The sequence below is a fragment of the Oncorhynchus gorbuscha genome, linkage group LG01, assembly GCF_021184085.1.
Source record: "Oncorhynchus gorbuscha isolate QuinsamMale2020 ecotype Even-year linkage group LG01, OgorEven_v1.0, whole genome shotgun sequence".
NCBI classification, from domain to species: Eukaryota; Metazoa; Chordata; class Actinopteri; order Salmoniformes; family Salmonidae; genus Oncorhynchus; species Oncorhynchus gorbuscha.
In genome coordinates, this window is record NC_060173.1 from 103,728,834 (window position 1) to 103,756,558 (window position 27,725).

Consider the following 27,725-nt stretch of genomic DNA (forward strand, 5'->3'; position numbering starts at 1 on the left):
TATTTGTATAATTAGCTGTGATAATATCCTGCTGCTTGTTGAACGGTAATCCCAATGCTAAGGAATCAGTCCACCAAATCAGGAAATGAAAGGCGTAAACTGGGCCTGCGCGGTATTTTATGGGACTGTTTCGGCAACGTTTGACGTTACCGTGAGCAGTTTTGTTTAGCGCTTGTTTTGGCGCAAACAAAATATTGTGTGCGTAGCCTATATTTCTAATTACAACAAATGATGAATATCGATCGGTGTGGCCATTTAGACAGATTTACTGCTGTTGCTGCATGACACTTTGTGAGTGGCAATATACGTCATGCTTTTCGAACCATTCAATTTTTTTATAAAAGCCTTATAATAAAATAAAATGAACATTGGGATATTCTCATACGTACTTCTTCCTCCCTAGGGGTGGCAGTGTAACGCTACACCAGGATTTTTAATTGGGTCATAAAATGTGTCTTTTTATCTGCCTGTACATTATACATTTGAATGCAGAAATACAGCAATGTTAAATGTACGCTAATTAATGATCTTAACATATACATTAATCAATAAGTGTCAATATGTTTTCAGTTCTATTTATTTTTCATGTAATGCTCGCAAATGTATTCAGGCATTTTCGCAGCCACCTAAGTGTACGGAAGAGCAACTGGTGAAAGTGTACAGGGTTTGATGGATGAGCAAGGGATTTTTTTACGTTCTTGAAATAAATATTCTAGCTACATTTTCTTTCTCAACAACGTCGGTTTATTTAAAGAAGTAGACATGCCTTTATTTGCGCAGAATCCATTCGACCAAGATGTTGGTAAGTTGAGCGCTTCATTTGGCATGTTGGTTAGCAGTGACCTAGCGTAACTACCGTAGCTTCGTACATGGCGAAACCTCTCGCCCGCAAGCTAACAACAACAACTAGCTAGCTAACGTTAGCCGGACTGCATGTCTGTAGCTAGCTACCTTGACGCTCTGACCAAATGTGAGATTATCCACATAGCTAGCTAGTTATGCGGGTTGGTAAACTCGGTAACTAGCTTGTAGCAGACAGCCATCGGCCAGACTTTGTGCTAGCTATGTTAGCTAGTTGTTGTGTCATCACTTTATCGTAATGAACGATTTTCAATAACAAGACTGACTAAACTGCAACAGGCTCACACATTAAACAAGAACAACATTATCTAGCTAGTTAGTTCATTTAGCTTAATGCATTCATGAGTTGGGTTAGTTTTAGGTTTACTGAAAGGGAAGGAGGGTCTTGTATGCATATAATATACAGTGCATTCGGAAAGTATTCAGACCCCTTGACTGTTTCCACATTTTGTTACAGACTTATTCTAAAATTGATTTAAAAATGTTATCCTCAGTCTACACACAGTACCCCATAATGACAAAGCGAAAATAGTTTTTAAAACATGATTTACATTACATTTAAGTCATTTAGCAGACGCTCTTATCCAGAGCGACTTAAAAAATTGGTGCATTCACCTTATGACATTTACTTATTTACATAAGTATTCAGACCCTTTTCTATGGTAATCGAATTGAGCTCAGGTGCATCCTGTTTCCATTGATCATCCTTGATGTATTTCTGCAATTTGATTGGAGTCGACCTGTGGTAAATTCAAATGATTGGACAAGATTTGTAAAAGCACACACCTGTCTATGTAAGGTCCCACAGTTGACAGTGCATGTCAGAGCAGAAACCAAGCCATGAGGTTGAAGGAATTGCCCGTAGGGCTCCGAGACAGGATTGTGTTGAGGCACAGATCTGGGAAGTGTACCAAAGAATGTGCACTGAAGGTCCCCAAGAACACAGTGGCCTCCATGATTCTTAAATAGAAGTTTGGAACCACCGAGACTCTTCATAGAGCTGGCCGCCCGGCCAAACTTAGCAATCGGGGGAGAAGGAGGTTACCAAGAATCCGATGGTCACCCTGACAGAGCTCTAGAATTCCTCTGTGGAGATGGGAGAACCTTCCAGAAGGGCCACCATCTCTGCAGCACTCTACCAAATAAGCCTTTATGGTAGATTAGCCAGACGGAAGCTACTCCTCAGTAATAGGCACCTGACAGCCTGCTTGGAGTTTGCCAAAAGGCACCTAAAGACTCAGACCATGAGAAACAAGATTGATGAAACCAACATTTAACTATTTTGGCCTGAATTCCAAGTGTCACATCTGGAGGAGACCTGGCACCATCCCTACGGTGAAGCATGGTGGTGGCAGCATCATGCTGTGGGGATGATTTCAGGGGCAGGGACTGGAAGACTAGTCAGGATCAAGGGGAAGATGAATGGAGACAAGTACAGAGAGATCCTTGATGAAAACCGGCTCTAGGACCTCAGACTGGCTGGAGCAAAAGTTCACCTTCCAACAGGACGACGACCCTGAGCACACAGCCAAGACAACGCAGGAATGGCTTCAAGACAAGTTTTTGAATGTCCTTGAGTAACTGAGCCAGAGCCCGTGCTTGAACTCGATGTGAAAATAGCTGTGCAGCGATGATCCCCATACAACCTGACAAAAGCTTGAGAGGATCTGCAGAGAAGAATGGGAGAAACCCCCAAATACAGGTGTGCCAAGCTTGTAGCATCATTCCCAAGAAGACTTGAGGCTGTAATCGCTGCCTCAAGGCTGTAAAGGTGCTAAAACAAAGTACTGAGTAAATTGTATGAATACTTTAGGTAAAGTGTTTTCAGTTTTTTTTGTTTTTTTACAAATTCGTAAAAAAATCTAAACTTGTTTTTGATTTGTCAGTATGGGGTATTGTGTGTAGATTGATGGGGAGTGAGTCAATGGGTCGGAATACTTTCCGAATGCACTGTAGCTAGCTGACCCCCTCTAGGGTGAGCAGTTTAGCCATCCTCTTTGTAACAGATGATCTCGTATCTCCTAGTGTCCTTGTAGCTACAATAATACGAATTTCACTCTGTACAGAAATATATAGTTAGCCATGTGTAATGGCTTTATCACAAATAAAATAGTCTATTGGTTGCATACACGGATTTGCAGGTGCAGCGAAATGCTTGTTTCTAGCTCCCAACAAAAAAGTGCAGTAATAAAAAATACCTACCAATCACATAATCCAAAAAGTAAAAAGAAAGCAATTAAGTCAGGTCTGGGATGTCCACATTTCTATTGAGTGACTAAGTAATAATACATAAGGTCTGAGCAAATAAAAAAAATACTGCAAAGTTGGCTAGGAGCTAGAAACATGGTAACTGCCATCTTGTATCACAAATCAGAAACGGAATAATTGACTTTATTCCTAGTCTAGTCATACAACTTCCAGAATTGTGTTAACTGTCAATCCTATACAAATATAGTTTTTTTTTGAACTAAAGCAATGACAACTAGAGGTATAATATTGAGTTAATGTTGGCCCAACACACTACATGCCAACCACAGATGGTCTTTTCCCAACTAACCACATGTATCTCGGTGTACCACATTTTCAGAGAAAGCCACCAATGAAACCAATACAGTGGAGGACTGGGCTCTGATTATGGATATCTGTGACAGAGTTGGACAGACGCCCAATGGGTAAGTTGAAGTGCGACTTCCTATTTCTAAAATATCAGCATTGTTTCTAAAAATGTTTTATTTTTTACCAAAAATGAACAGTACAGGGACAATGGGACAGACAATATACAAACATTTGAGAAAGATCATTTGAAAAGAAAATTAGGTACATTTTGTTTTGGTTTCCTTTATTTATTTTTTTAATTAAACTTTAACTTTGTTTAATCTTGATATGAGATTAACATTAATTAATTGAAGGTTGATGTACAAATCGAAATGTACCGATTTTTAAGGTTGTAATTATTGGTGGGGTGGGTTCACGAGAAATGAGGTTCCTGCTGAATAAGTTATAATGCCACTGCTCTAAACTAACTCCAGGACTCAAGTTGAGGTTATTGGTTATGATTATTTTATTTATAGCTATGGCATTGAATAGCAGTGACTCAAAATGCAATTCATATCTGTATGAAAAAGTATGCAGTCACCACTGGAATTCGCTCTGGATAAGAGTGTCTACTAAATGTAAATGCAGTGTTTCAGAAAGTATTCATACCCCTTGACTTATTCCAAATTGTTGTTACAGCCTAAATTCAAAATTGATTAAATATATTTTTTAATAAACATCTACACACACACAATACAACATAATAACAAAGTGAAAACATGTTTGCAAATGTATTAAAAATGAAATACAGATCTAATTTACTTAAGTATTCACATCCCTGATAGTTTATAGAAATACCTTTGGCAGTGATTACAGCTTTGAGTCATCTTGAGTAATCTTGGGTTGTAATAGTAGTAGAGGGAGGGATTTATTTCAGCTTTTATTTCTTTCATCACATTCCCAGTGGGTCAGAAGTTTACATACACTCAATTAGTATTTGGTAGCTTTGCCTTTTCAATTTTTTAACTTGGGTGAAATGTTTTGGGTAGCCTTCCACAAGCTTCCCACAATAAGTTGGGTGAATTTTGGCCCATTCCTCCTGACAGAGCTGGTGTAACTGAGTCAGGTTTGTAGGCCTCCTTGCTCGCACCCGCTTTTTCAGTTCTGCCCACAAATGGTCTATAGGATTGAGGTCAGGGCTTTGTGATGGCCACTCCAATACCTTGACTTTATTGTCCTTAAGCGATTTTGCCACAACTTTGGAAGTATGCTTGGGGTCATTGTCCATTTGGAAGACCCATTTGTGACCAAGCTTTAACTTCCTGAGTAATGTCTGAAGATGTTGCTTCAATATATCCACATAATTTCCCTCCCTCATGATGCCATATTTTGTGAAGTGCACCAGTCCCTCCTGCAGCAAAGCACCCCCACAACATGATGCTGCCACCCCCGTGCTTCATGGTTGGGATGGTGTTCTTCAGCTTGCAAGCCATCCCCTTTTTCCTCCAAACATAACGATGGTCATTATGGCCAAACAGTTCTATTTTTGTTTCATCAGACCAGAGGACATTTCTCCAAAAAGTACGATCTTTGTCCCCATGTGCAGTCTTTTTTATGGTGGTTTTGGAGCAGTAGCTTCTTCCTTGCTGAGTGGCCTTTCAGGTTATGTCGATATAGGACTTATTTTACTGTGTTTATAGATACTTTTGTACCTGTTTCCTCCAGCATCTACACAAGGTCCTTTGCTGTTGTTCTGGGATTGATTTGTACTTTTCGCACCAAAGTACATTCATCTCTAGGAGACAGAAAGCGTCTCGTTCCTGAGCGGTATGACGGCTATGTGGTCCCATGGTGTTTATACTTGCGTACTATTGTTTGTACAGATGAACGTGGTACCTTCAGGCGTTTGGAAATTGCTCCCAAGGATGAACCAGACTTGTGGTCTACAAAAAAAAATTCTGGGGTCTTGATTTCTTTTGATTTTCCCATGATGTCAAGCAAAGATGCACTGAGTTTGAAGGTAGGCCTTGAAATACATCCACAGGTACACCTCCAATTGACTCAAATGTTGTCAATTAGTCTATCAGAATCTTCTAAAGCCATGACAAATTTCTGGAATTTTTCAAGCTTTAAAGGCACTGTCAACTTAGTGTATGTAAACTTCTGACCCACTGGAATTGTGATACAGTGAATTATAAGTGAAATCTGTCTGTAAACAATTGTTGGAAAAATTACTTGTGTCATGCACAAAGTAGATGTCCTAACCGACTTGCCAAAACTATAGTTTGTTGACCAGAAATTTGTGGAGTGGTTGAACAACTAGTTTTAATGACTTCAACCTAAGTGTATGTAAACTTCTACACCTGCATTGCTGGCTGTTTGGGGTTTTAGGCTGGGTTTCTGTACAGCACTTTGAGATATCAGCTGATGTACGAAGGGCTATATAAATACATTTGATTTGATTAAACTTCCGACTTCAACTGTTTATGCATCATCACAATTCTATCCCTGAAATCTGAAGACCGTTCCTTGGACTTCTGTTTCTGCTTTGACATGCCCAGTCAACTCTGGGACTTAAAAAAAAAATAGACAGCTGTGTTTCATGTCCAAACAATTGAATTGGCCACAGGTGGACTCCAATCAAGTTGTAGTGACATCTCAAGGACGATCAAAGGAAATTGGATGCACCTGAGCTCAATTTGTTGTGTCATTATGTAAAATAAATTTGCAAAAATGTCTAAACATGTTTTCACTTTGCTATTATAGGGTATTGTGTGTAGATGGGTGAAAAAAAATATCAGTTTTATCAATTTTGAATTGCAGCTGTAACACAACAAAATGTGGAATAAGTAAAAGGGTATGAATACTTTCTGAAGGCTCTGTAACTGTATATTGAAGATGGTATACTTTTGGAAAACTCATGTAGGAATAACTTTCTACTTGAGCCATAATAACCATGTCTCTACCTGCCGTTCTTCTCCCAGAGCCAAGGACTGCTTGAGGTCTGTGATGAAGCGAGTCAACCACAAGGTCCCACACGTTGCCATGCAGGCCCTCACCGTGAGTTCTTATAACTTACTTTATTATTTAATGTGGTATAAACCGATGTTAATAGAGAAATAGTCTGCATAGGGTGTGGGGTTAGTGTAAGGTCAGGTGTTTTAGTCTCAGCATGGTGTCAGGCCCTGGAGCTTGTTTAGTGACTGAGATCATAGACACAGTTACTGAGTCATGAATGCTTCTATAGAATGCATAGCAGAGTTTAAACAATTTGCTTGTATAAAGTCTGAGTGTGAATTTATTTGTTCAGGCAGTGAGGCTGGTGGATCAAAAGTTATCTGACTGTTGCCATAAGCCTCAGTGACACCCTCCAGTCTTTTTTAATGTATTTTTAATTTATTTTACTAGGCAAGTCAGTTAAGAACAAATTCTTATTTTCAATGACGGCCTAGGAACAGTGGGTTAACTGCCTGTTCAGGGGCAGAACGACAGATTTTGTACCTTGTCAGCTCGGGGATTCGAACTTGCAACCTTTCGGTTACTAGTCCAACGCTCTAACCACTAGGCTACCCTGCCGCCCGTAATAAAGTATTTGGGAAGAGTGGTCCATCTCCTTCTGCTCTTGGCAGTTCTAGAGCTCTGAGCTCGTAACTCTCCTGCTCTGGGTAGCCAGTCAACCAGAGTGTGATGATCCATGGCCCTGGATCCATTTTTTTTACTGCTTTGTTCTGTTCTCTCTGCTGCTTAGAGTTGTTATAGAGTGATGATGCTAAGTCTCAGACCATGTGAGCCTTCTCTCTGACTCACCATTAGGGTATATAGTCACATGGCTGTTCCATTTTCTAGATATCTCTCCTCACTCAGTCACCTTTAGCTCCCTCTGTCATAAAATCATGCATCATTTCAGTGGTGTTACATTTATTAGTGTTAATACATTTATATTATTCAATTAAATGTGGAATTGTGGAAGATTATAAAAGCGTTGGGCTACTTCTCTTGCTGTAATGTGAAACTTCTACATAAATCATCTAAACTGACTACTGTACTAACCTGACTTTTCTCCCTGTTACAGTTGCTGGCTGCCTGTGTCAATAACAGTGGAAGAATATTTCACTTAGAAATCTGCTCGCGGGAGTTTGCCACTGAAGTCCGAACTGTGTTGAGCAGGGTAGGGAAGCCGTCAAGTTTTTTCCCGTTTGCAATATTTGTGATGAATTGAGGATGTTTAGACTTACACACACGTGAGCAAGCATAACAATTCAATCAAATTTTATTTGTCACATGCGCCAAATACAACCGGTGTAAACCTTATCGTGAAATGCTTACTTATAAGCCCATAACCAACAATGCAGTTCAAGAAATAGAGTTACTAAAATATTTACTACATAAATAAAGTAAAAGTAACACAATAAAATAACAATAATGAGGCTATATACAGGGGGTACCGAGTCATTGTGCAGAGGTACGGGTTAGTCAAGGTCATTTGTACATGTAGGTAGGGGTAAAGTGACTATGCATAGATAATAAACAGCGAGTAGCAGTAGTGTGAAAACAAATGGGGGGGCATTTGATTAATTCTTATGGGCTGTGGGTAAGAGCTGTTAAGGAGCCTTTTGGACCTAGACTTGGTGCTCCAGTACTGCTTGCCGTGGGGTAACAGAGAGAACAGTCTATGACTTGGGTGACTGGAGTCTTTAACAATATTTAGGGCTTTCCTCTGACATGCCTAGTATATAGGTCCTGAATGGCAGGAAGCTTGGCCCCAGTGACGTACTGGGCCATACGCATACCACCCTGCATACCACTGCTGGCTTGCTTCTGAAGCTAAGCAGGGTTGGTCATGGTCAGTTCCTGGATGGGAGACCAGATGCTGGAAGGGGTGTTGGAGGGCCAGTAGGAGACACTCTTTCCTCTGGTCTAAAAAAATATCCCCAGGTGCCGTCTTTCGGATGGGATGTTAAACGGGTGTCCTGACTTTCTAAGGTCATTAAAGATCCCATGGCACTTATTATAAGAGTAGGGGTGTCCTGGCTAAATTCCCAATCTGGCCCTCAAACCATCACGGTCACCTAATAATCCCCAGTTTACAATTGGCTCATTCATTCCCCTCCCCTCCCCTGTAACTATTCCCCAGGTCGTTGCTGCAAATGAAAACGTGTTCTCACTCAACTTACCTGGTAAAATAACGAATAAATATAAAATAAACCTTTGGTAGCTCCTTACAGTCAGATGTCGAGCAGTTGCCATACCAGGCGGTGATGCAACCGGTCAGGATGCACTCGGTGGTGCAGCTATAGAACGTTTTGAGGATCTAGGGACCCATGACAATTTTTTTCAGTCTCCTAAGAGGAAAAATGTGTTGTGTCCTCTTCACGACTGTCTTGGTGTGAAACTCTCAACCCACTCCACTACAGCCCCGCTGTTGTTAATGGGGGCCTGTTCAGCCCTCCTTTTCCTGTAGTCCATGATCAGCTCCTTTGTCTTGCTCACATTGAAGGAGAGGTTGTTATCCTAGCATCACACTGCCAGGTCTCTGACCTCCTTATAGACTGTCTCATCGTTTTCGGTAATCAGGCCAACCACTGTTGTGTCGTCAGCCAACTTAATGAGGCTGTTGGAGTCGTGCTTGGCCCACGCAGCCGTGGGTGAACAGGAAGTACAGAAGGGGACTAAACACGCACCCTGAGGGGCCCCAGTGAGGATCAGCATGGCGGATGTGTTGTTGCCTACCCTTACCACCTGGGAGCAGCCCGTCCAAGATCCAGTTGCAGAGGGAGGTGTTTATTCCCAGGGTCTTTAGCTTCATGATGAGCTTTGTGGGCACTATGGTGTTGAAAGCTGAGCTGTAGTCAATGAACAGCTTTCTCACATAGGTGTTCCTTTTGTCCAGGTGGGAATGGGTAGTGTGGAGTGTGATTGAGATTGAGTCATCTGTGGATCTGTTGGGGCGATTTGCGTATAGGACTGGGTCTAGGGTTTCTGAGATGATAGTGTTGATGTGAGCCATGACCAGCCTTTCAAAGCAATACATGGCTACCAACGTGAGTGCTTCGGGGTGGTAGTCATTTAGAGAGGTTACCTTAGCTTTCTTGGGCACAGGTACTATGGTGGTCTGCTTGAAACATGTAGGTATTACAGACTCAGAGGTTGAAAATGTATTTGAAGACACTTGTCAGTTGTAACACACATGCTCTGAGTACACGTCCTGGTAATCCGTCTGGCCCCATGGCCTTGTGAATGTTGACCTGTTTAAAGGTCTTGCTCACATCGGCTACTGAGAGCGTTATCACACAGTCGTCTGGAACAGCTTGTGCTCTCATGCTTGCTTCAGTGTTGCTTACCTTGAAGTGAGCATAAAAGGCACTTATTTCATCTGGTAGGCTCGCGACTGGGTTTCCCTTTGTAGTCTGTAATAGTTTGCCAGCCCTGCCACATCCGATGAGCGTCAGTGCCGGTGTAGTAGGATTTAATCTTAATTCTGTATTGACTCTTTGCTTGTTTGATGGTTCGTCTGAGGGCATAGTGGAATTTCTTGAAAGAATCCAGATTAGTGTCCTACTCCTTGATAGCTACAGCTCTAGCCTTTAGCTCGGTGCAGCATCGGTTTGTGGTGGTAAATAGATGGCTATGAATAATATCGATGGGAACTCTCTTGGTAGATAGTGTGGTCTACAGCTTATCATAAGGTACTCTACCTCAGGCGTGAAATACCTTGAGACTTCTTTAATATTAGACATCGCGCACCAGCTGTTCTTGACAAGTAGACACACACCCCTGCCCCTCGTCTTACCAGAAGTAGCTGCTCTGTCCTGACGAATCACGGAATACCAAGCCAGCTCTATATTATCCATATCGTCGTTCAGCCACAACTCGGTGAGACATAAGAAATTTGTTTTTAATGTCCCATTGGTAGGATAGTCTTGATTGAATATCATCCAGTTTATTCTCCAGTGATTGCACTTTGGGCAGTAGGACAGATGGTAGTAGCGGTTTACCCACTTGCCGTTGAATTCTCACAGGGCAGCTCGACCTTCCCCTGGATCTCCATCTTTTCTTCACACGAATGACAGGGATTTGGGCCTGGTCCTGGGCGCCATTATTATCATTCAGCTGGCTCTTAGTGTCAATGTTTTGTTTGTATCTACCTCTGTCAAATAAGTAGCCTAATAATCATTATTATTGCTATTCCCAATGCAGGCCCACAGCAAGGTGTGTGACAAGCTGAAGGGGATGATGGTGGACTGGTGTGATGGGTTCCAGAAAGATCCACAGCTCAGTCTGGTCAGTGCCACCATCAAGTCTCTGAGAGAGGAAGGGGTCGTCTTCCCATCCTCTGGGTCACAGGTAATGTAGTCAACAACCTATCGTCTATCACCCTAACCCAGTGTTGCCTCTCATTGTATAGGCCAGGCAGTTTCCCCTCACTACTAACTCTGTTACCCCCTTCCTAAAAGAGTTTGTTTTTTATTTGTTTCAATTGACAATTTTTGTGCCAGATGGCCTGGATGTGCCTCACCTGGAAAATAGAGCCGTTTGAACCGCAATGTCTTTAAAAAAACTTTTAGCCCTTTTTTTTCTCCCCAATTTCGTGATATCCAATTGGTAGTTAGTCTTGTCCCATCGCTGCAACTCGCCTACGAACTCTGGAGAGGTGAAGGTCGAGAGCCATGCATCCTCCAAAACACAATCCTGCCAAGCCACACCGCTTCTTGACACACTGCTCGCTTAACCCGGAAGCCAGCTGCACCAATGTGTCGGAGGAAACACTGTCCAGCTGTCGACCGAAGACTGCTTGCAGACGCTTGGCCCACTAAAAGGAGTCGCTAGAGCACGATGAGACAAGGAAATCCCAGCTGGCCAAACCATTCCGGGACCCGGATGACGCTGGGCCAATTGTGCGCCGCCTTCATGGGTCTTCCTGTCACGGCCGGCTGTGACATAGCCTGGGATCGAACCTGGGTCTGTAGTAACGCCCCAATAACATATACTACCCACCACTGCGACCTGTATGTTCTCGTTGGCTGGTCCTCGCTTCATGTTCGTCGCCGAAAACACTGGCTCAAGGTCATCGATAAGTCTTTGCTAGGTAAAGCTCCGCCGTTGGACTAGTAACCGAATGGTTGCAAGTTCGAATCCCAGAGCTGACAAGGTACAAATCTGTCGTTCTGCCCCTGAACAGGCAGTTAACCCACTGTTCCTAGGCCGTCATTGAAAATAAGAATTTGTTCTTAACTGACTTGCCTAGAAAAATAAATAAATAAAAAATAAAAAAAGACTGGAGGGTGTCACTGAGGCTTATGGCAACAGTCAGATAACTTTTGATCCACCAGCCTCACTGCCTGAACAAATAAATTCACTTGACTTGCCTAGTAAAATAAAGGTAAAAAACTCAGCTCACTGGTCACCATAGCAACACCAACCCTTAGCACGCACTCCAGCAGGTATATTTCGCTGGTCATCCCCAAAGCCAGCACCTCCTTTGGCTGCCTTTCCTTCCAGTTCTCTGCTGCCAATGACTGGAACGAATTGCAAAAATCACATAAGTTGGAGACTTCGATATCTCTCACTAACTGGAAGCGTCAGCTGTCAGAGCAGCTTACCGATCACTGCAGCTGTACACAGCCCATCTGTAAATAGCCCATCCATCCAACTACCTACCTCATCCCCATATTTGTTTTTGTTTTTCTGCTCTTTTGCACACCAGTACATCTACTTTCACATCATCATCTGCACATATATCACTCCAGTGTTAATTGCTAAATTGTAATTACTTCGCCACTATGGCTTATCTATTACCTTACCTCCTTACTTCATTTGCATACACTGTATACAGATTTTTCTATTGTGTTATTGACTATACGCTTGTTTTTGTCACACTGCTTTGCTTTATCTTAGCCAGGTTCCAGTTGTAAATGAGAAGTTGTTCTCAACTGGCCTAACTGGTTAAATAAAGGTGAAATAAAATAAAAGCACTGCAATGCAGTTCTTTAGACCGCTGCTCCACTAGGGAGGCCCCCGTAAACCAACGTTGTTTTGCGTACTATATCAGTACTTTACCCTCTTACAGGGCGCTACGCTGACATTTCTGCTAAATGGCATATATTATTATTATTATTATGTAGGAGCACATCAAGAAATTTAGGGGCACAAATGAAAAATATTCACTTTTTTTTTTTAGAAGAATTGCCAGCAATAGCAACATACAGGTTTAAGGAGCACCAGAATTTTGGGGGGGTATGAATCTTTTGAAGCTCATCTCCTGAAGAAGCTATTTTCCGTTTCCTTACTTTTTGTTCCACTAAATGTTATCTGGGTGTTTTTTAAATTTTTTATGTAAAAAGTAGCACAGCAAAATATTTAGGAGCATAGCCGACTGAAAAGGTAGCATTGTAGAGCCCTGTCTTATTGAAGCTATCGCCAGACTCGCCTACGAATCCTAGACAACTGTTATTGGCTAGCTCAAACACAAAGCTCTCCTCATGACTTCAACCTGTGGTCCACTGTAAGCAAATAAGCTCTGTGTGTGTACTTTCACTGGCCCCAGTGCAGTGTGGTCTATCCTTGTCCTCAGTGTGCTGCTCTCCCATGTGTTGCCAATACAGAGGAGGAGGATGGCGCTTGTCTCTGTGTTTTTAAGGCATGACCTCCGAATGGATATTTTCTCTCACATATTTCATGTAATACCCCAGTTCTCCCTATTTATTTTGTATTTTTTTATTTCACCTTTTATTTAACAAGGCAGGCTAGTTGAGAACAAGTTCTCATTTACAACTGCGACCTGGCCAAGATAAAGCAAAGCAGTGCGACACAAACAACAACACAGAGTTACACATGGAATAAACAAACATACAGTCAATAATACAATAAAGTCTATATACAGTGTGTGCAAAGGAGGTAGGATAAAGGGGTGAGGCAATAAATAGGCCATAGTGGTGCAATTATTACATGATGGCAAACACTGGGGTGATAGATGTGCAGAAGATGAGTATGCAAGTAACGATATTGGGGTGCAAAGGAGAAAAATAAATAACAATATGGTGATGAGGTAGTTGGATGGGCTATTTACAGATTGGTTATGTGCAGTGATCTGTGAGCTGCTCTGACAGCTGGTGCTTAAAGCTAGTGAGGGAGATATGAGTCTCCAGCTTCAGTGATTTTTGCAGTTTGTTCCAGTCATTGGCAGCAGAGAACAGGAAGGAAAGGCACCCGAGGAGGAATTGGCTTTGGGGGTAACCAGTGAAATATACCTGCTGGTGCACGTGCTGCTATGGTGACCAGTGAGCTGAGATAAGGCGGGGATTTACCTAGCAACGACTTATAGATGACCTGGAGCCAGTGGGTTTGGTGACAAATATGAAGTGAGATCCAGCCAATGAGAGCATACAGGTCGCATTGGTGGGTAGTGTATGAGGCTTTGGTGACAAAACGAACAGCACTGTGATAGACTGCATCCAATTTGCTGAGTAGCGTGTTGGAGGCTAATTTGTAAATGACATCGCCGAAGTCGTGCATTGGTAGGATAGTCAGTTTTACTAGGGTATGTTGGGCAGCATGAGTGAAAGATGCTTTGTTGCGAAATTGGAAGCTGATTCTAGATTTCATTTTGGATTGGAGATGCTTAAATTCTTGGTGACTGGGGGGCAGTATTGAGTAGCTTGGATGAATAAGGTGCCCAGAGTAAACTGCCTGCTACTCAGCCATAAAATCTATAATATGCATATAATTAGTATATTTGGATAGAAAACACTCGGAAACACTCAGAATGATGTGTTTCAAAAAACTGTTTGAATGATGTCTGTGAGTATAACAGAATTCATATGGCAGGTGAAAACCTGAGAAAAATCCACCCAGGAAGTGGGACATCTGAGGTTTGTAGGTTTTCAACTCATAGGGACGGCAGGGTAGCCTAGTGGTTAGAGCGTTGGACTAGTAACCAGAAGGTTGCAAGTTCAAATCTGTCGTTCTGCCCCTGCCCCACTGTTCGTAGGCCGTCATTGAAAATAAGAATTTGTTCTTAACTGATTTGCCTAGTTAAATAAAGGTACAAATTTAAAAAATAGCCTATCGAAGATACAGTGGGATATTGGTCATGTTGCACTTCCAAGGCCTTCCGCTAGATGTCAACAGTCTATAGAACCTTTTTTGATGCTTCCACTGTGAAGGGGGGCCGAGTGAGAGAGGATTGAGCCAGGATTCTGGCAGATTGCCATGAGCTCGTGATTATGAGATTTTTGTTGTTTTGAATTTGGCGCCCTGCACTTTCACTGGAAGTTGGCTGGGTGGGACGCGACCATCCCAAATATCCCAGAGAGGTTACAGTCTAACCAGACACCTAGGTATTTGTAGTTGTCCACATATTCTAAGTCAGAACCGTCCAGAGTAGTAATGATGGACGTGTGGGTAGGTGTGGGCAGCGATCGGTTGAAGAGCATGCAATTTATTTTGCTTGCTTTTAAGAGCAGTTGGAGGCCACGGAAGGAGAGTTGTATGGCATTGAAGCTTGTCTGGAGGTTAGTTAGCACAGTGTCCAAAGAAGGGCCAGAAGTATACATAATGGTGTCGTCTGCGTAGAGGTGGATCAGCAGCAGCAAGAGCGACATCATTGATGTATACAGAGAAAAGAGCCTGCCCGAGAATTGAACCCTGCGGCACCCCCAGAGACTGCCAGAGGTTTGGACAACAGGCCCTCCGATTTGACCTCTGTCTGAGAAGTAGTTGGTGTACCAGGCGAGGCAGTCATTTGAGAAACCAAGGCTGTTGAGTCTGCAGATAAGAATGTGGTGATTGACAGAGTCGAAAGCCTGGGTCAGTTCGATGAATACAGCTGCACAGTGTGGTCTCTTATCGATGGTGGTTAGGATATCGTTTAGGACCTTGAGCGTGGCTGAGGTGCTCCCATGACCAGCTCTGACACTAGATTGCATTGCGGAGAAGGTACAGTGGGATTCTAAATGGTCAGTGATCTGTTTGTTAACTTGGCTTTCGAGGACCTTAGAAAGGCAGGGTATGAAAGATAAGTCTATAGCAGTTTGGGTCTAGAGTGTCTCCCCCTTTGAAAATGGGGATGACCGCGGCAGCTTTCCAATCTTTGGGGATCTCAGACGATACGAAAGAGAGGTTGAACAAGCTAGTAATAGGGGTTGCAACAATTTCGACTGATCATTTTAGGAAGAGGGGGTCCAGATTGTCTAGCCCGGCTGATTTGTAGGGGTCCAGATTTTGCAGCACTTTCAGAACATCAGCTATCTGGATTTGGGTGAAGGAGAATTGGGGAGGTTTGGGCAAGTTGCAGTGTGGGTGCAGAGCTGTTGATCGGGGTAGTGGTAGCCAGGTGGAAAGCATTGCCAGCCGTAGAAAAATGCTTCTTGAAATTCTCAATTATCGCGGATTTATCGGTGGTGAGTGTTTCCTAGCCTCAGTGCAGTGGGCAGCTGGGAGGAGGTGCTCTGATTCTCCATGAACTTTAGTGTCCCAGAACTTTTTGGAGTTAGTGCTACAGGATGCAAATTTCTGTTTGAAAAAGCTATCCTTTGCTTTCCTAACTGACTGTGTATATTGGTTCCTAACTTCCCTGAAAAGTTTTATATCGCGAGCGCTTTTCGATGCTAGTGCAGTACGCCACAGGATGTTTTTGTGCTGGTCAAGGGCAGTTGGGTCTGGAGTGAACCAAGGGCTATATCTGTTCCTGGTTCTACATTTTTTGAATGGGGCATGCTTATTTAAGATGGTGAGGAAAGCACTTTTAAAGAATAACCAGGCATCCTCTACTGACTGAATGAGGTCAATATCCTTCCAGGATACCCGGGACAGGTCGATTAGAAAGGCCTGCTCGCTGAAGTGTTTTAGGGAGTGTTTGACAGTAATGATCGGTGGTCATTTGACTGCAATGATCGGTGGTCATTTGACTGCAGACTCATTATGGACACCGGCAATGAGGCAGTGATCGCTGAGATCCTGTTTGAAGACAGCAGAGGTGTATATGGAGGGCAGGTTGGTTAGGATGATATCTATGAGGGTGCCCATGTTTACAGATTTGGGGTTGTTCCTGGTGGGTTCATTGATAATTTGTGTGAGATTAAGAGCATCAAGCTTAGATTGTAGGATGGCCGGGGTGTTAAGCATGTCCCAGTTTCGGTCACCTAACAGCAGGAGCTCTGAAGATGGATGGGTGGTAATCAATTCACATATGGTGTCCAGGGCACAGCTGGGGGCAGAAGGTGGTCTATAGCAAGCTGCAACGTTAAGAGACTTGTTTCTGTAGAGGTGGATTTTGGACCTGGATAGTAAGACAGAACTTTACAGGCTATCTTTGCAGTAGATTGCAAATTGGAAAATGTTATTGTTAGGGATGGAAATTTCAGTTTAGGTTTGTGGTCGGCAAGGACATCCGGGTTGGCAGAGTGTGTTAAGGCAGTGAATAAAACAAACTTAGGGAGGAGGCTTCTAATGTTAACATGCCTGAAACCAAGGCTTTTACGGTTACAGAAGTCAACAAATGAGAGCGCCTGGGGAATGGGAGTGAAGCTAGGCACTGCAGGGCCCTGATTAACCTCTGCATCACCAGAGGAACAGAGGAGAAGTAGGATAAGGCTACAGGTAGAGGTTAAAAGAACTGGTCGTCTAGTACTTTCAGAACAGAAAGTTAAAGGAGCAGATTTCTGTGCACGGTAGAATAGATTCAAGGCATAATGTATGGTAGGATGTGAATACAGTGGGGGTAAACCTGTGCATGGAGTGACGATGAAAGAGATATTGTCTCTAGAAATATAATTTAAACCAGGTGATGTCACTGCATGTGTGGGAGGTGGATCTAAAGTGTTAACTAAGGGGTATTGAGCAGGGCTAGAGGCTCTACAGTGAAATAAGGCAATACTTACTAACCAAAACAGCAATGGACAAGGCATATTGACATTCGGGAGAGGCATGCGTAGCCGAGAGATCATAGGAGTCCAGTGAGTGGCTTCAGGCAGCTAGCGGGCCGGTGCTAGCAAGCTAGCAGAAGGGGATTAACATTCCTTTTGTGATTGTATGTGAGGGACAGTCTGGTACTCTGTTAATTTGGTTGAAATGGTGGGCTGAGTGTCCTATTCTATATTAAAGGCCCAATGCACTCAACATTTTGTTTTTTCCTATTTTGTATGATATTGTACAACAGCTGATGAAACTAACCCTGTAAAACGGTTTAAACATTTGATCAGTGTTATTTCCTGATAGTTGCTGGTTGAAAATACAATCTACACAAGACCTTCTAATCAGCCATTTTGCATGGGTAGGGGTTTTGGCTTTCCATGGTGACATTAACATGCGGTTAATTGGTTAATAGTCCAATCAAAGAGGTCCAAACCGCTCTGCAAATAACAGCTATTTTTCAGTTTCCCCCTCGCAACTCAGATCATCACTCCAAGCTAAATTCTTGCTTGAGAAATGGCCTAGTTTAAAAAAAAAAAATCTATTCAATTAAAGTACTTTATTTTTACACAGAAATAATTTGTTATTGATATAAAACTGCTGCATTGGGTCTTTAATAAATGACTCTGAAGTATTTTCTACTGAAACAGACTTTTCCCAACCTCTCTCACAGACATCAGTTTTTTCTTCATACTGTAGTCAGTGTCACTGTTTTCCAGATGTTAGGCTATATATGTTTGCGTATGAAGCGATTGCAATTTCATGTCATTCAATGTCCTATTTCAATTTAGGAGCTCTTTTACTCTTAATTAAGGAATCCACATGCTTCCCAGTTAAAACGGTTCAGAACAGTTTCTGCATATATTATGACAACATTTTTGTGACTTTCTTTGTATTTTTTTTGGTCTTGCGGCAAGTGGTTTATTGGCCGTTCGTGCGCACACTTTTTGGGGGGGGCAAGCAGAAGTCTACTCCCCTTCGTCTGTGATTGGTCAACAGTAGGGATTCTTCAATGACGTGTCATTCAACGAGAGACGAATCGTTCTAAAAAATGTTTTCGCTTGAGAAATACTGCAGCAAATACCTTAGTTATATGTAAAATTGCGTGACTAAGATATCTACAAAACGTAAATGAATGACCGATTTCTTATTTTAGATGAATTCTGACGCTACGGCGTCTCAAGATGGACAAACAGTACTATTGCTGCGTTTTTCTTATTTTTCAAGCAAGGTCTTTTAAAAGAGTATGTAAGCACATTCGTTTGGTTCGCCTAGCCGAGTTTGGGTAGCCGAACCAAAGCATGCTGACTCCTTTACTCGCTCTCAGTTTACTACCAAAATACTGCCTGTAAAGCCTGTAGTACCTATCAATCCCTACAGGTGGCATCAGTTACAGCTAATCCCAAATCCCCTCTGCTCTGGAAGGCTTCTCTCTAACCAACCACCTCTTATCAACAGGGGTCCAGCCTAAAGGGCACCACTCCAGCTGTTAGTAAACCATCTGACGATGACGACCTGGCCAAAGGTACAAATAATATCCAACAGATTCTAGAATACCACATCATATTACATTATGAATTGTGCATGTTGATGAATGAATTAATACATTTATTAGACACATTAAAATCATTGAGAATGACAGTGTAGAGCAGTGTATTTCAATTTTGTTCCACTGCCTCTGTCCTCCTCCCATCTGCAGCCATCGAGCTGTCCCTGCAGGAGCAGAAGCAGTATGTGGAGACGCGACCCCTCACCGTGACCGCCGACCCCCCCTTCAATACCAACGGGTGCGGGGGTAGCAGGGATTCCCGGAAGTTGCGGGCGCTCTACGACTTTGAGGCGGCAGAGGACAACGAGCTCACCTTCAAGACTGGAGAGCTCATCCTCGTCCTGGACGACAGGTAACTAACGACATGCTGCTATGGAAACCTGGCTCTGACCCATATGATGGTCCACTGTATAGGCAAATATGGGAACAAAAGTTCTTCAGTTACATGTCTGTTGTTCTGCAATGCATGCATTCATTTAATTTATAATGGGAAGTGTTTACTTACAAGAATGTTTGAACTGATTTAACCATGTTGATGTCTAAGTGACCCAAACTGGTGGAAAGGTGAGAACCACAGAGGAGTAGGTCTCTTCCCGTCCAACTTTGTCACGACCAACCTCAACGCTGAGCCTGAACTGGGTACGTTTCCCCTCTGTTCCTGTCCAGTACCATACCTCACTCTTGTACCACCATACGGAGAGTCCTTCTAGTCAAGTGTTTGGTTTCATGTTTTAAACTCTAAAGTGGCTCTGAATAAGAGCGTTAACTAAATGTGTAAAATGTAAATTCCTCTCTTAACAGTAACGTATGTGGAGAAGACGCCAGCCCCGGAGGAGCCCAGCATAGAAGCCAACGTAGAGCCTGTGTCTTCATAGATGAGGTGGGTGCTTCTACGTACCGTACCTACTGCATGACTGTCCATGACTGTCATGTATCTTTTCTTCTTAGATATAATCAGTCCACTGTCAGTTTTGACCGTTGACCATTGAAAACCCTCTTCATCAGTCTGTCAGTTGTAACTTAGTAAAACGTTTAGGATGGTTAATAAAGTCTGACATGGCTTGTTATACAAAGTTGTAATGTAACATCGTACAACAAGAATCTTTCTCCCCCTCTTTCATCCCCTCTTTTCCCTGTTTCTCTCTTCCCCCTCTGTTTCTTCCCTTCTCCCCCTCAATCATCCCTCCCTCTCATCCACCCCTCTTCTTCCCTCCCTCTCATCCCTACCCCTCTTCCTCCTTCCCTCTCTCTCATCCCCACCCCTCTTCCTCCCTCCTTCCCTCTCTCTCATCCCCTCCCCTCTCTCTTCCTCCCTCCTTCCCTCTCTCTCATCCCCACCCCTCTCTCTTCCTCCCTCTCTTCCTCCCTCTCTGTCTGCAGGAGAAGATGGACAGAGCGCTGTATCTGCTCCAGAACACAGACCCTGCTGATGCAGCACCTGACTGCCAAGAGCTGGTCCAACTGGAGGGTATAAGACAATGACTTAATGCTCTGATAAATCCTAGTAACCATGCTCACTAACATTGCAGTTGGACTATTTTCTAACACACACACACACACACACACACACACACACACACACACACACACACACACACACACACACACACACACACACACACACACACACACACACACACACACAGTCTCACCTTATCAATGCTTTACCCACCCAGGTGCTTGTGAGCAGATGAATCCAATGATTGATGACAAGCTGGAAGACATTGACAGGTAAAATTAATTTAACTGTAGTATAATTCATTATTCATAATGGACTATATTTTCAATTGTATGTTAGAGGCTACACTATTGCATGTCAAAGTTTTTTATTTCTATTGGTTTCTATTGTTGTACAGAGTTATTCAAATTGTATGTATTTTATACATACTTGATATAGTTTATATTGACTGTATCTGGATGACCGCTACGATCATCAGTCTTTGTCCTACTTGTGTCGTGATGACCTATCTCCACCCCTCCCTCCCTGGCAGGCAACACTCTGAGCTGTCTGAGCTGAATGTGAAGGTGCTGGAGGCCTTGGAGCTCTATAACAAACTGATGAACGAGGCACCGTTCTACACAGCCTACTCCAAACTGCAGTCCCAGCAGCAACCGCAGCAGCAGCCCCAATACGCACCTGCCTCCCAAGTCGCCATTCAGGTCAGGAAAAACAAACTATCTAACCACTGTCACATACACTACATGACCAAAAGTATGTGGACATCTGCTCGTCGAACATCTCATTACAAAACCGTGGGCATTAATATGGAGTTGGTCCCCCCTTTGCTGCTATAACAGCCTCTACTCTTCTGGGAAGGCTTTCCACTAGATGTTGGAACATTGCTGCAGGGACTTGCTTCCATTCAGCCACGAGCATTCGTGAGGTTGGGCGATGGCCTGGCTCGGCATTCCAATTCATCCCAAAGGTGTTCGATGGAGTTACGGTCAGGACTCTGTGCAGGCCAGTCAAGTTCTTCCACACCGATCTCGACAAACCATTTCTGTATGGACCTCGCTTTGTGCACGAGGGGGTTGTCTTGCTGAAACAGGAAATGGCCTTCCCCAAACTGTTGCCATAAAGTTGGAAGCACAGAATCGCATTGTATGCTGTTAAGTTAAGATTTCCCTTCACTGGAACTAAGGGCCCTAGCCCGAACCAGGAAAACAGTCCCAGACCATTTTTATTCCTCCACCAAACTTTACAGTTGGCACTATGTATTGGGGCAGGTAGCACTCCCCTGCCATCCACCAAACCCAGATTTGGCCGTCAGACTGCCAGATGCGGCCGCGTGATTCATCACTCCGGAGAACGCATTTCCACTGCTCCAAAGTCCCAATGGCGGTGAGCTTTACACCCCTCCTGCCGACACTTGGCATTGCACATTTTTAAAAAAATTTTTTTTACCTTTATCTAACCAGGCAAGTAAGTTAAGAACATATTCTTATTTTCAATGACGGCCTAGGAACAGTGGGTTAACTGCCTGTTCAGGGGCAGAACGACAGATTTGTACCTTGTCAGCTCGGGGGTTTGAACTCGCAACCTTCCGGTTACTAGTCCAACGCTCTAACCACTAGGCTACGCTGCCGCCCACATGGGGATCTTAGTTCGCTCGTTGCGAACTAATTTGCCAGAATTTCACCCGTTAGATAAAATACGAACGGTTCTGTATTTCACTAAAATAATAAACTTTTTGTTTTCGAAATGATAGTTTCCGGATTTGACCACATTAATGACCAAAGGCTCGTATTTCTGTGTTATTATAATTGAGTCTATTATTTGATAGAGCAGTCTGACTGAGTGATGGTGGGCACCAGCAGGCTCGTAAGCATTCATTCAAACAGCACTTTCCTGCGTTTGCCAGCAGCTCTTTGTAATGCTTCAAGCTTTGCACTGTTTATGACTTCAAGCCTATCAACTCCAGAGGTTAGGCTGGCAATACTAAAGTACCTATTAGAACATCCAATAGTCAAAGGTATATGAAATACAAATAGTATAGAGAGAAATAGTCCTAAAAATACAATATTAACTACAACCTAAAACTTCTTACCTGGGAATATTGAAGACTCATGTTAAAAGGAACCACCAGCTTTTATATGTTCTCATGTTCTGAGCAAGGAACTTAAACGTTAGCTTTCTTACATGGCACATATTGCACTTTTACTTACTTTCTTCTCTAACACTTTGTTTTTGCATTATTTAAACCAAATTGAACATGTTTCATTATTTATTTGAGACTAAATTGATTTTATTGATGTATTATATTAAGTTAAAATAAAAGTGTTCATTCAGTATTGTTGTAGTTGTCATTATATATATACAGTGCCTTGCGAAAGTATTCTGCCCCCTTGAACTTTGCAACCTTTTGCCACATTTCAGGCTTCAAACAAAAGATATAAAACTGTATTTTTCTGTGAAGAATCAACAAGTGGGACACAATCATGAAGTGGAACGACATTTATTGGATATTTCAAACTTTTTTAACAAATCAAAAACTGAAAAAATTGGGCATGCAAAATTATTCAGCCCCCTTAAGTTAATACTTTGTAGCGCCACCTTTTGCTGCAATTACAGCTGTAAGTCGCTTGGGGTATTTCTCTATCAGTTTTGCACATCGAGAGACTGAAATTTTTTCCCATTCCTCCTTGCAATACAGCTCGAGCTCAGTGAGGTTGGATGGAGAGCATTTGTGAACAGCAGTTTTCAGTTCTTTCCACAGATTCTCGATTGAATTCAGGTCTGGACTTTAACTTGGCCATTCTAACACCTGGATATGTTTATTTTTGAACCATTCCATTGTAGATTTTGCTTTATGTTTTGGATCATTGTCTTGTTGGAAGACAAATCTCTGTCCCAGTCTCAGGTCTTTTGCAGACTCCATCAGGTTTTCTTCCAGAATGGTCCTGTATTTGGCTCCATCCATCTTCCCATCAATTTTAACCATCTTCCCTGTCCCTGCTGAAGAAAAACAGGCCCAAACCATGATGCTGCCACCACCATGTTTGACAGTGGGGATGGTGTGTTCAGGGTGTTGCTTTTACGCCAAACATAACGTTTTGTATTTTTGCCAAAAAGTTCCATTGGTTTCATCTGACCAGAGCATCTTCTTCCACATGTTTGGTGTGTCTCCCAGGTGGCTTGTGGCAAACTTTAAACTACACTTTTTATGGATATCTTTAAGAAATGGCTTTCTTCTTGCCACTCTTCCATAAAGGCCAGATTTGTGAAATATACGACTGATTGTTGTCCTATGGACAGAGTCTCCCACCTCAGCTGTAGATCTCTGCAGTTCATCCAGAGTGATCATGGGCCTCTTGGCTGCATCTGTGATCAGTCTTCTCCTTGTATGAGCTGAAAGTACGGCCAGGTCTTGGTAGATTTGCAGTGGTCTGATACTCCTTCCATTTCAATATTATCGCTTGCACAGTGCTCCTTGGGATGTTTAAAGCATGGGAAATCTTTTTGTATCCAAATCCGGCTTTAAACTTCTTCACAACAGTATCTTGGACCTGCCTGGTGTGTTCCCGGTTCTTCATGATGCTCTCTGCACTTTTAACGGACCTCTGAGACTGTCACAGTGCAGGTGCATTTATACGGAGACTTGATTACACACAGGTCGATTGTATTTATCATCATTAGTCATTTAGGTCAACATTGGATCATTCAGAGATCCTCACTGAACTTCTGGAGAGTTTGCTGCACTGAAAGTAAAGGGGCTGAATAATTTTGCACGCCCAATTTTTTCAGTTTTTGATTTGTTAAAAAAGTTTGAAATATCCAATAAATGTCGTTCCACTTCATGATTGTTTTATATCTTTGTTTGAAGCCTGAAATGTGGCAAAAGGTCGCAAAGTTCAAGGGGGCCGAATACTTTCGCAAGGCACTAATATATATATATATATATATATATATATATATATATATATATATAAAAAAATAATCAGTATCAGATTTTTTTTGTCCTCCTATAATCGGTATCGGCGTTGGAAAATCATAATCGTTCGACCTCTACTATGGAGATTGGAAGCTCGATTTTATACACCTGTCAGCAATGGGTGTGACTGAAATAGCCAAATCCGCTAATTTGAAGGGGACACATACATGTGTGTGGCCTCGGTGAAGGCAGAGAGACTATGCCAGTGTCCAAAATGGCATCCTATTAATTGCCTAGTTAAATAAAAAATATAATATGGTGGGCTCTGGTCAAAAGTAGTGAACTATATAGGGAGTAGGATTCCATTTCAGATGCTGACCATGTGTGCTGTTTGTCCCTGATGATGGATGTCAGTCTCTCCTTGGAGACGAAAGGGAGATTCCAGTGGTCATGTTTGGACTGTTTTACCACCTCACTTTCTGCACTGCAAAACCAGTTTAGAAACAATCTCTTCCTTGTTGTGTACCTGGCTGCACCTGTAGTAAAGTTGGTTGTATAGTTTAGTGGAGTAATGCAATGTACACTGTACTATGAAATGTGTTTTACCCAATTTCACATTGAACTTTCTCTTTTGGCCCCCCTCCTCCCTCTCTCAGGGTTACCCAGGTCAGCCTGGTGGTTCCTACATGCCTCCGGGGATGCCCCAGGGCCCCCCAGCCCAGCAGGCCTACATGGGCTCTGACCAGCCCGGACCCCTCCACTCACTCCACCCTAACGTCACATCTCCCAACGGTCAGCCAGCACAGCTTCCTTACAGGTAAGCCTCGTACTTTACAGGGTTACACGTCTTCTCGGTATACCAGTACTTTACAGGGTTACAGGTCTCCTTTGTATACCAGCCCTGACTCGGCAACTAGTTAGCTAAATGGCAGCCATTTTGTGAGGTCATTCTTGTGTCTGAATGTTTGTGTTTTGAGACATCCTACTAGTGGATTTGTGAGTATTACATTTTTGGGGGTGGCATTGCTCCTGTGTTGAGGGTTAAATGTCTGTCTTAATGCTTGTGTATTGTACCATTCTGTCTCTTCACCGCAGTGTACCATATGCACCTGCCGGATACCCTCCACAGATGGGTGTGGCCCCACAGATGGACATGTCGGCCTATCAGAACGCCAACCTGCCTCCAGCCTCCTATCAAATGGCTGCTCCATCGCAGCAGGCCCCACACCAGCAACAGGCCTACTATCAGCAGCCTCTCCTATAAAGGCAGGCCGTGCAATACTATCAGGGCTGTCTGAGTGAGAAGCAGCATATCCCCACCAACAGACACAGTACAATGACACAATCCTCCCCCTCTTTTGTCCTTTATGAAAATATTATGGCAACGGTATGAGGTATGCTTGTGTCTGCAATGGCAACCTATTCCCCATGTAGTGCTCTACTTTTGACCAGGACCCATAGAGCTCTGGTCAACAGTAGCACACTATTTGGGGAATAGAGTAATTTGGAACACAGTCTAGATTGTCACAAAGGTCAGTGTCTGTCTGAGAGGTGTGGAGACCCACAGGAGGAGACCAAATGCCAACCTACCACCCACCCACCACGGCCTGTTTGGAAGGGATGAATGTTTTGAAACAGTATGTGAAATAAGTACTTTTCCTTGTCTTGATTTGCCTCTTTAAAACAGTTAAGGGGGCAGCTCATCAGCTGATAATTTCCAAACTGCTTCATTAATGTTGTGTGTATTTGTCCTTGTTCAGAGATATCTTTTGTTTGTTTGCTTTTTAATCATCTTCTATTTTTAAATGTTTGTTTTTCTGTTCACCGGCTGGTTTGGTGTCTGTCTGGAGATCAGTCCAAATGAAGGAACCCATGGCTGGCCAGGACCAGGGTTCGAGTCAATTCGAAATGGAATTGGCCCCAACCCTGACCAGGACTTTTCTATCCCCCTCTCTCTAACAGCGTCATCCACTTTAGTTGACCCTTCTTGGGGCCAAAGGTTATGGAGTGCTCTAGGTATGTCTTCTTGTGCTATAATCAGTACCATGTTCTATTAGATACCATGGTACAGTTAGAGATTAGCTTCCCATACACTGCCTGCCTTGCAACACTCTTTGGGTGTTTAATATGTTCTAGGAGTGACACGTTTTATCATTTTCATTTGTGTGCAATTTCGATGTGATTTTGTTATGAAATTAACTGAAGTCATTGTTAAATACATTTAGAATTGTGACCATGCAGCCTTTCCAAATGTAATGCTATTGTAGGTTTAGTGCACATTTTCATAAACATAACTTCTTTAGTAATCTAGCCTGGGTGCCTGTCTGTTTCTACTCTATTGCCAACTCCTTATGGAATTTGTCATGTTTGCCTTGACAATGACAACAATGCAGTTGGCAAGACGGCATAAACAGATCTGGGACCAGGCTAAATGGAATCTTCAGATTATATGGTTGTTGATTAACAACATTCATGTGCCAAGGCTCTTGGCAACTTGGTAGATGTCCTATATACCTTGAGTAACAAGTTGTAATCGCAAGGAATAAGAGATTGATTGGGAAATGAGCCAAGTCCTAGCTATATCTTTCTATGGTCCTTCTTCATTCACTCTTCTGTTGAAAAGGCTTTTAAGACCATAGACGTTAGTAATAGATGTTTGTAATTATTAAATGAATATCGGTGTGCTTTTCATGTTTCTGGGCTGTACGTCACGTTTTCATATAAATCTTTTTGTGGAAATAATGGTTATCTTTGGAATGGCTGTTTGCTCTGCATTTGGACCTTTAATTCGAAATTGTAAATTACATCACTTGTATATTATCTTTCTCTGGATTCTATCCATATGATCAGATATTATTTTATGGTTTATAAATGTATGGTATGCTTTCCCCTTTAATACTTTTTGGTTTTACTTTATTAGTGTCAGAACAAATGGCTACCGTGACCAACAGTTAGAACTGGCTCATTGATAAATGTGTGAATTGTACAAAGTTTTATAGCTAGAGAACTGTTTGGCCTAAAATGTTCATCTGAAGTTAATGAAACTGTTGGGTGTAACTGAGGACCAGATTTCTTTACTCCCTCTCCCTTTAGCTGGATAGTCTACTCTGACTAAAATAATAACTGTGTCCACTTTACTTTTTCTTTATCTGCATCTGAAAAGGTTTTGTATATTAGATGTAAAATATCTTCTGGCATTGTGGGTAATTGCACCTTAACTTTGTAAACATTTTATTTACCACTGGATGCCTTGTTTTCTTTAGAAATAAAATCCAAATGGAAACATCTTTGGGAAAGGAATTGACCCTGAAGCTGCTGTATATCTAGAACTCTATATATTTAAAAAATATTCCAGGGAGTGTTCCCATTCAGTACTACCGATTTATTATAACTGACTCCATGTTTTGTTACTTCAAGATTTCTCTGTGTTATCATTGTAAATCCTTTTGTAACACCGTCAACTCTAATATTCTTTCAAATAAAATGTACCTGTGTTCACA

General features: G+C 42.5%; 1 protein-coding gene across 1 annotated transcript; it reads left to right on the plus strand.

Moving 5' to 3' along the window:
* The first annotated feature begins 622 nt into the window (after positions 1-622).
* On the plus strand, positions 623-27,725 carry LOC124047877 (signal transducing adapter molecule 2-like). Its single transcript, XM_046368204.1, is given in 15 exon segments — positions 623-802; positions 3,449-3,533; positions 6,381-6,456; positions 7,469-7,564; positions 10,594-10,740; positions 18,763-18,829; positions 19,004-19,205; positions 19,398-19,492; positions 19,655-19,714; positions 19,717-19,733; positions 20,234-20,321; positions 20,530-20,584; positions 20,845-21,013; positions 24,882-25,042; positions 25,321-27,725. Coding segments are annotated over 15 exon segments (1,527 nt in total). The 5' UTR covers positions 623-762; the 3' UTR covers positions 25,490-27,725.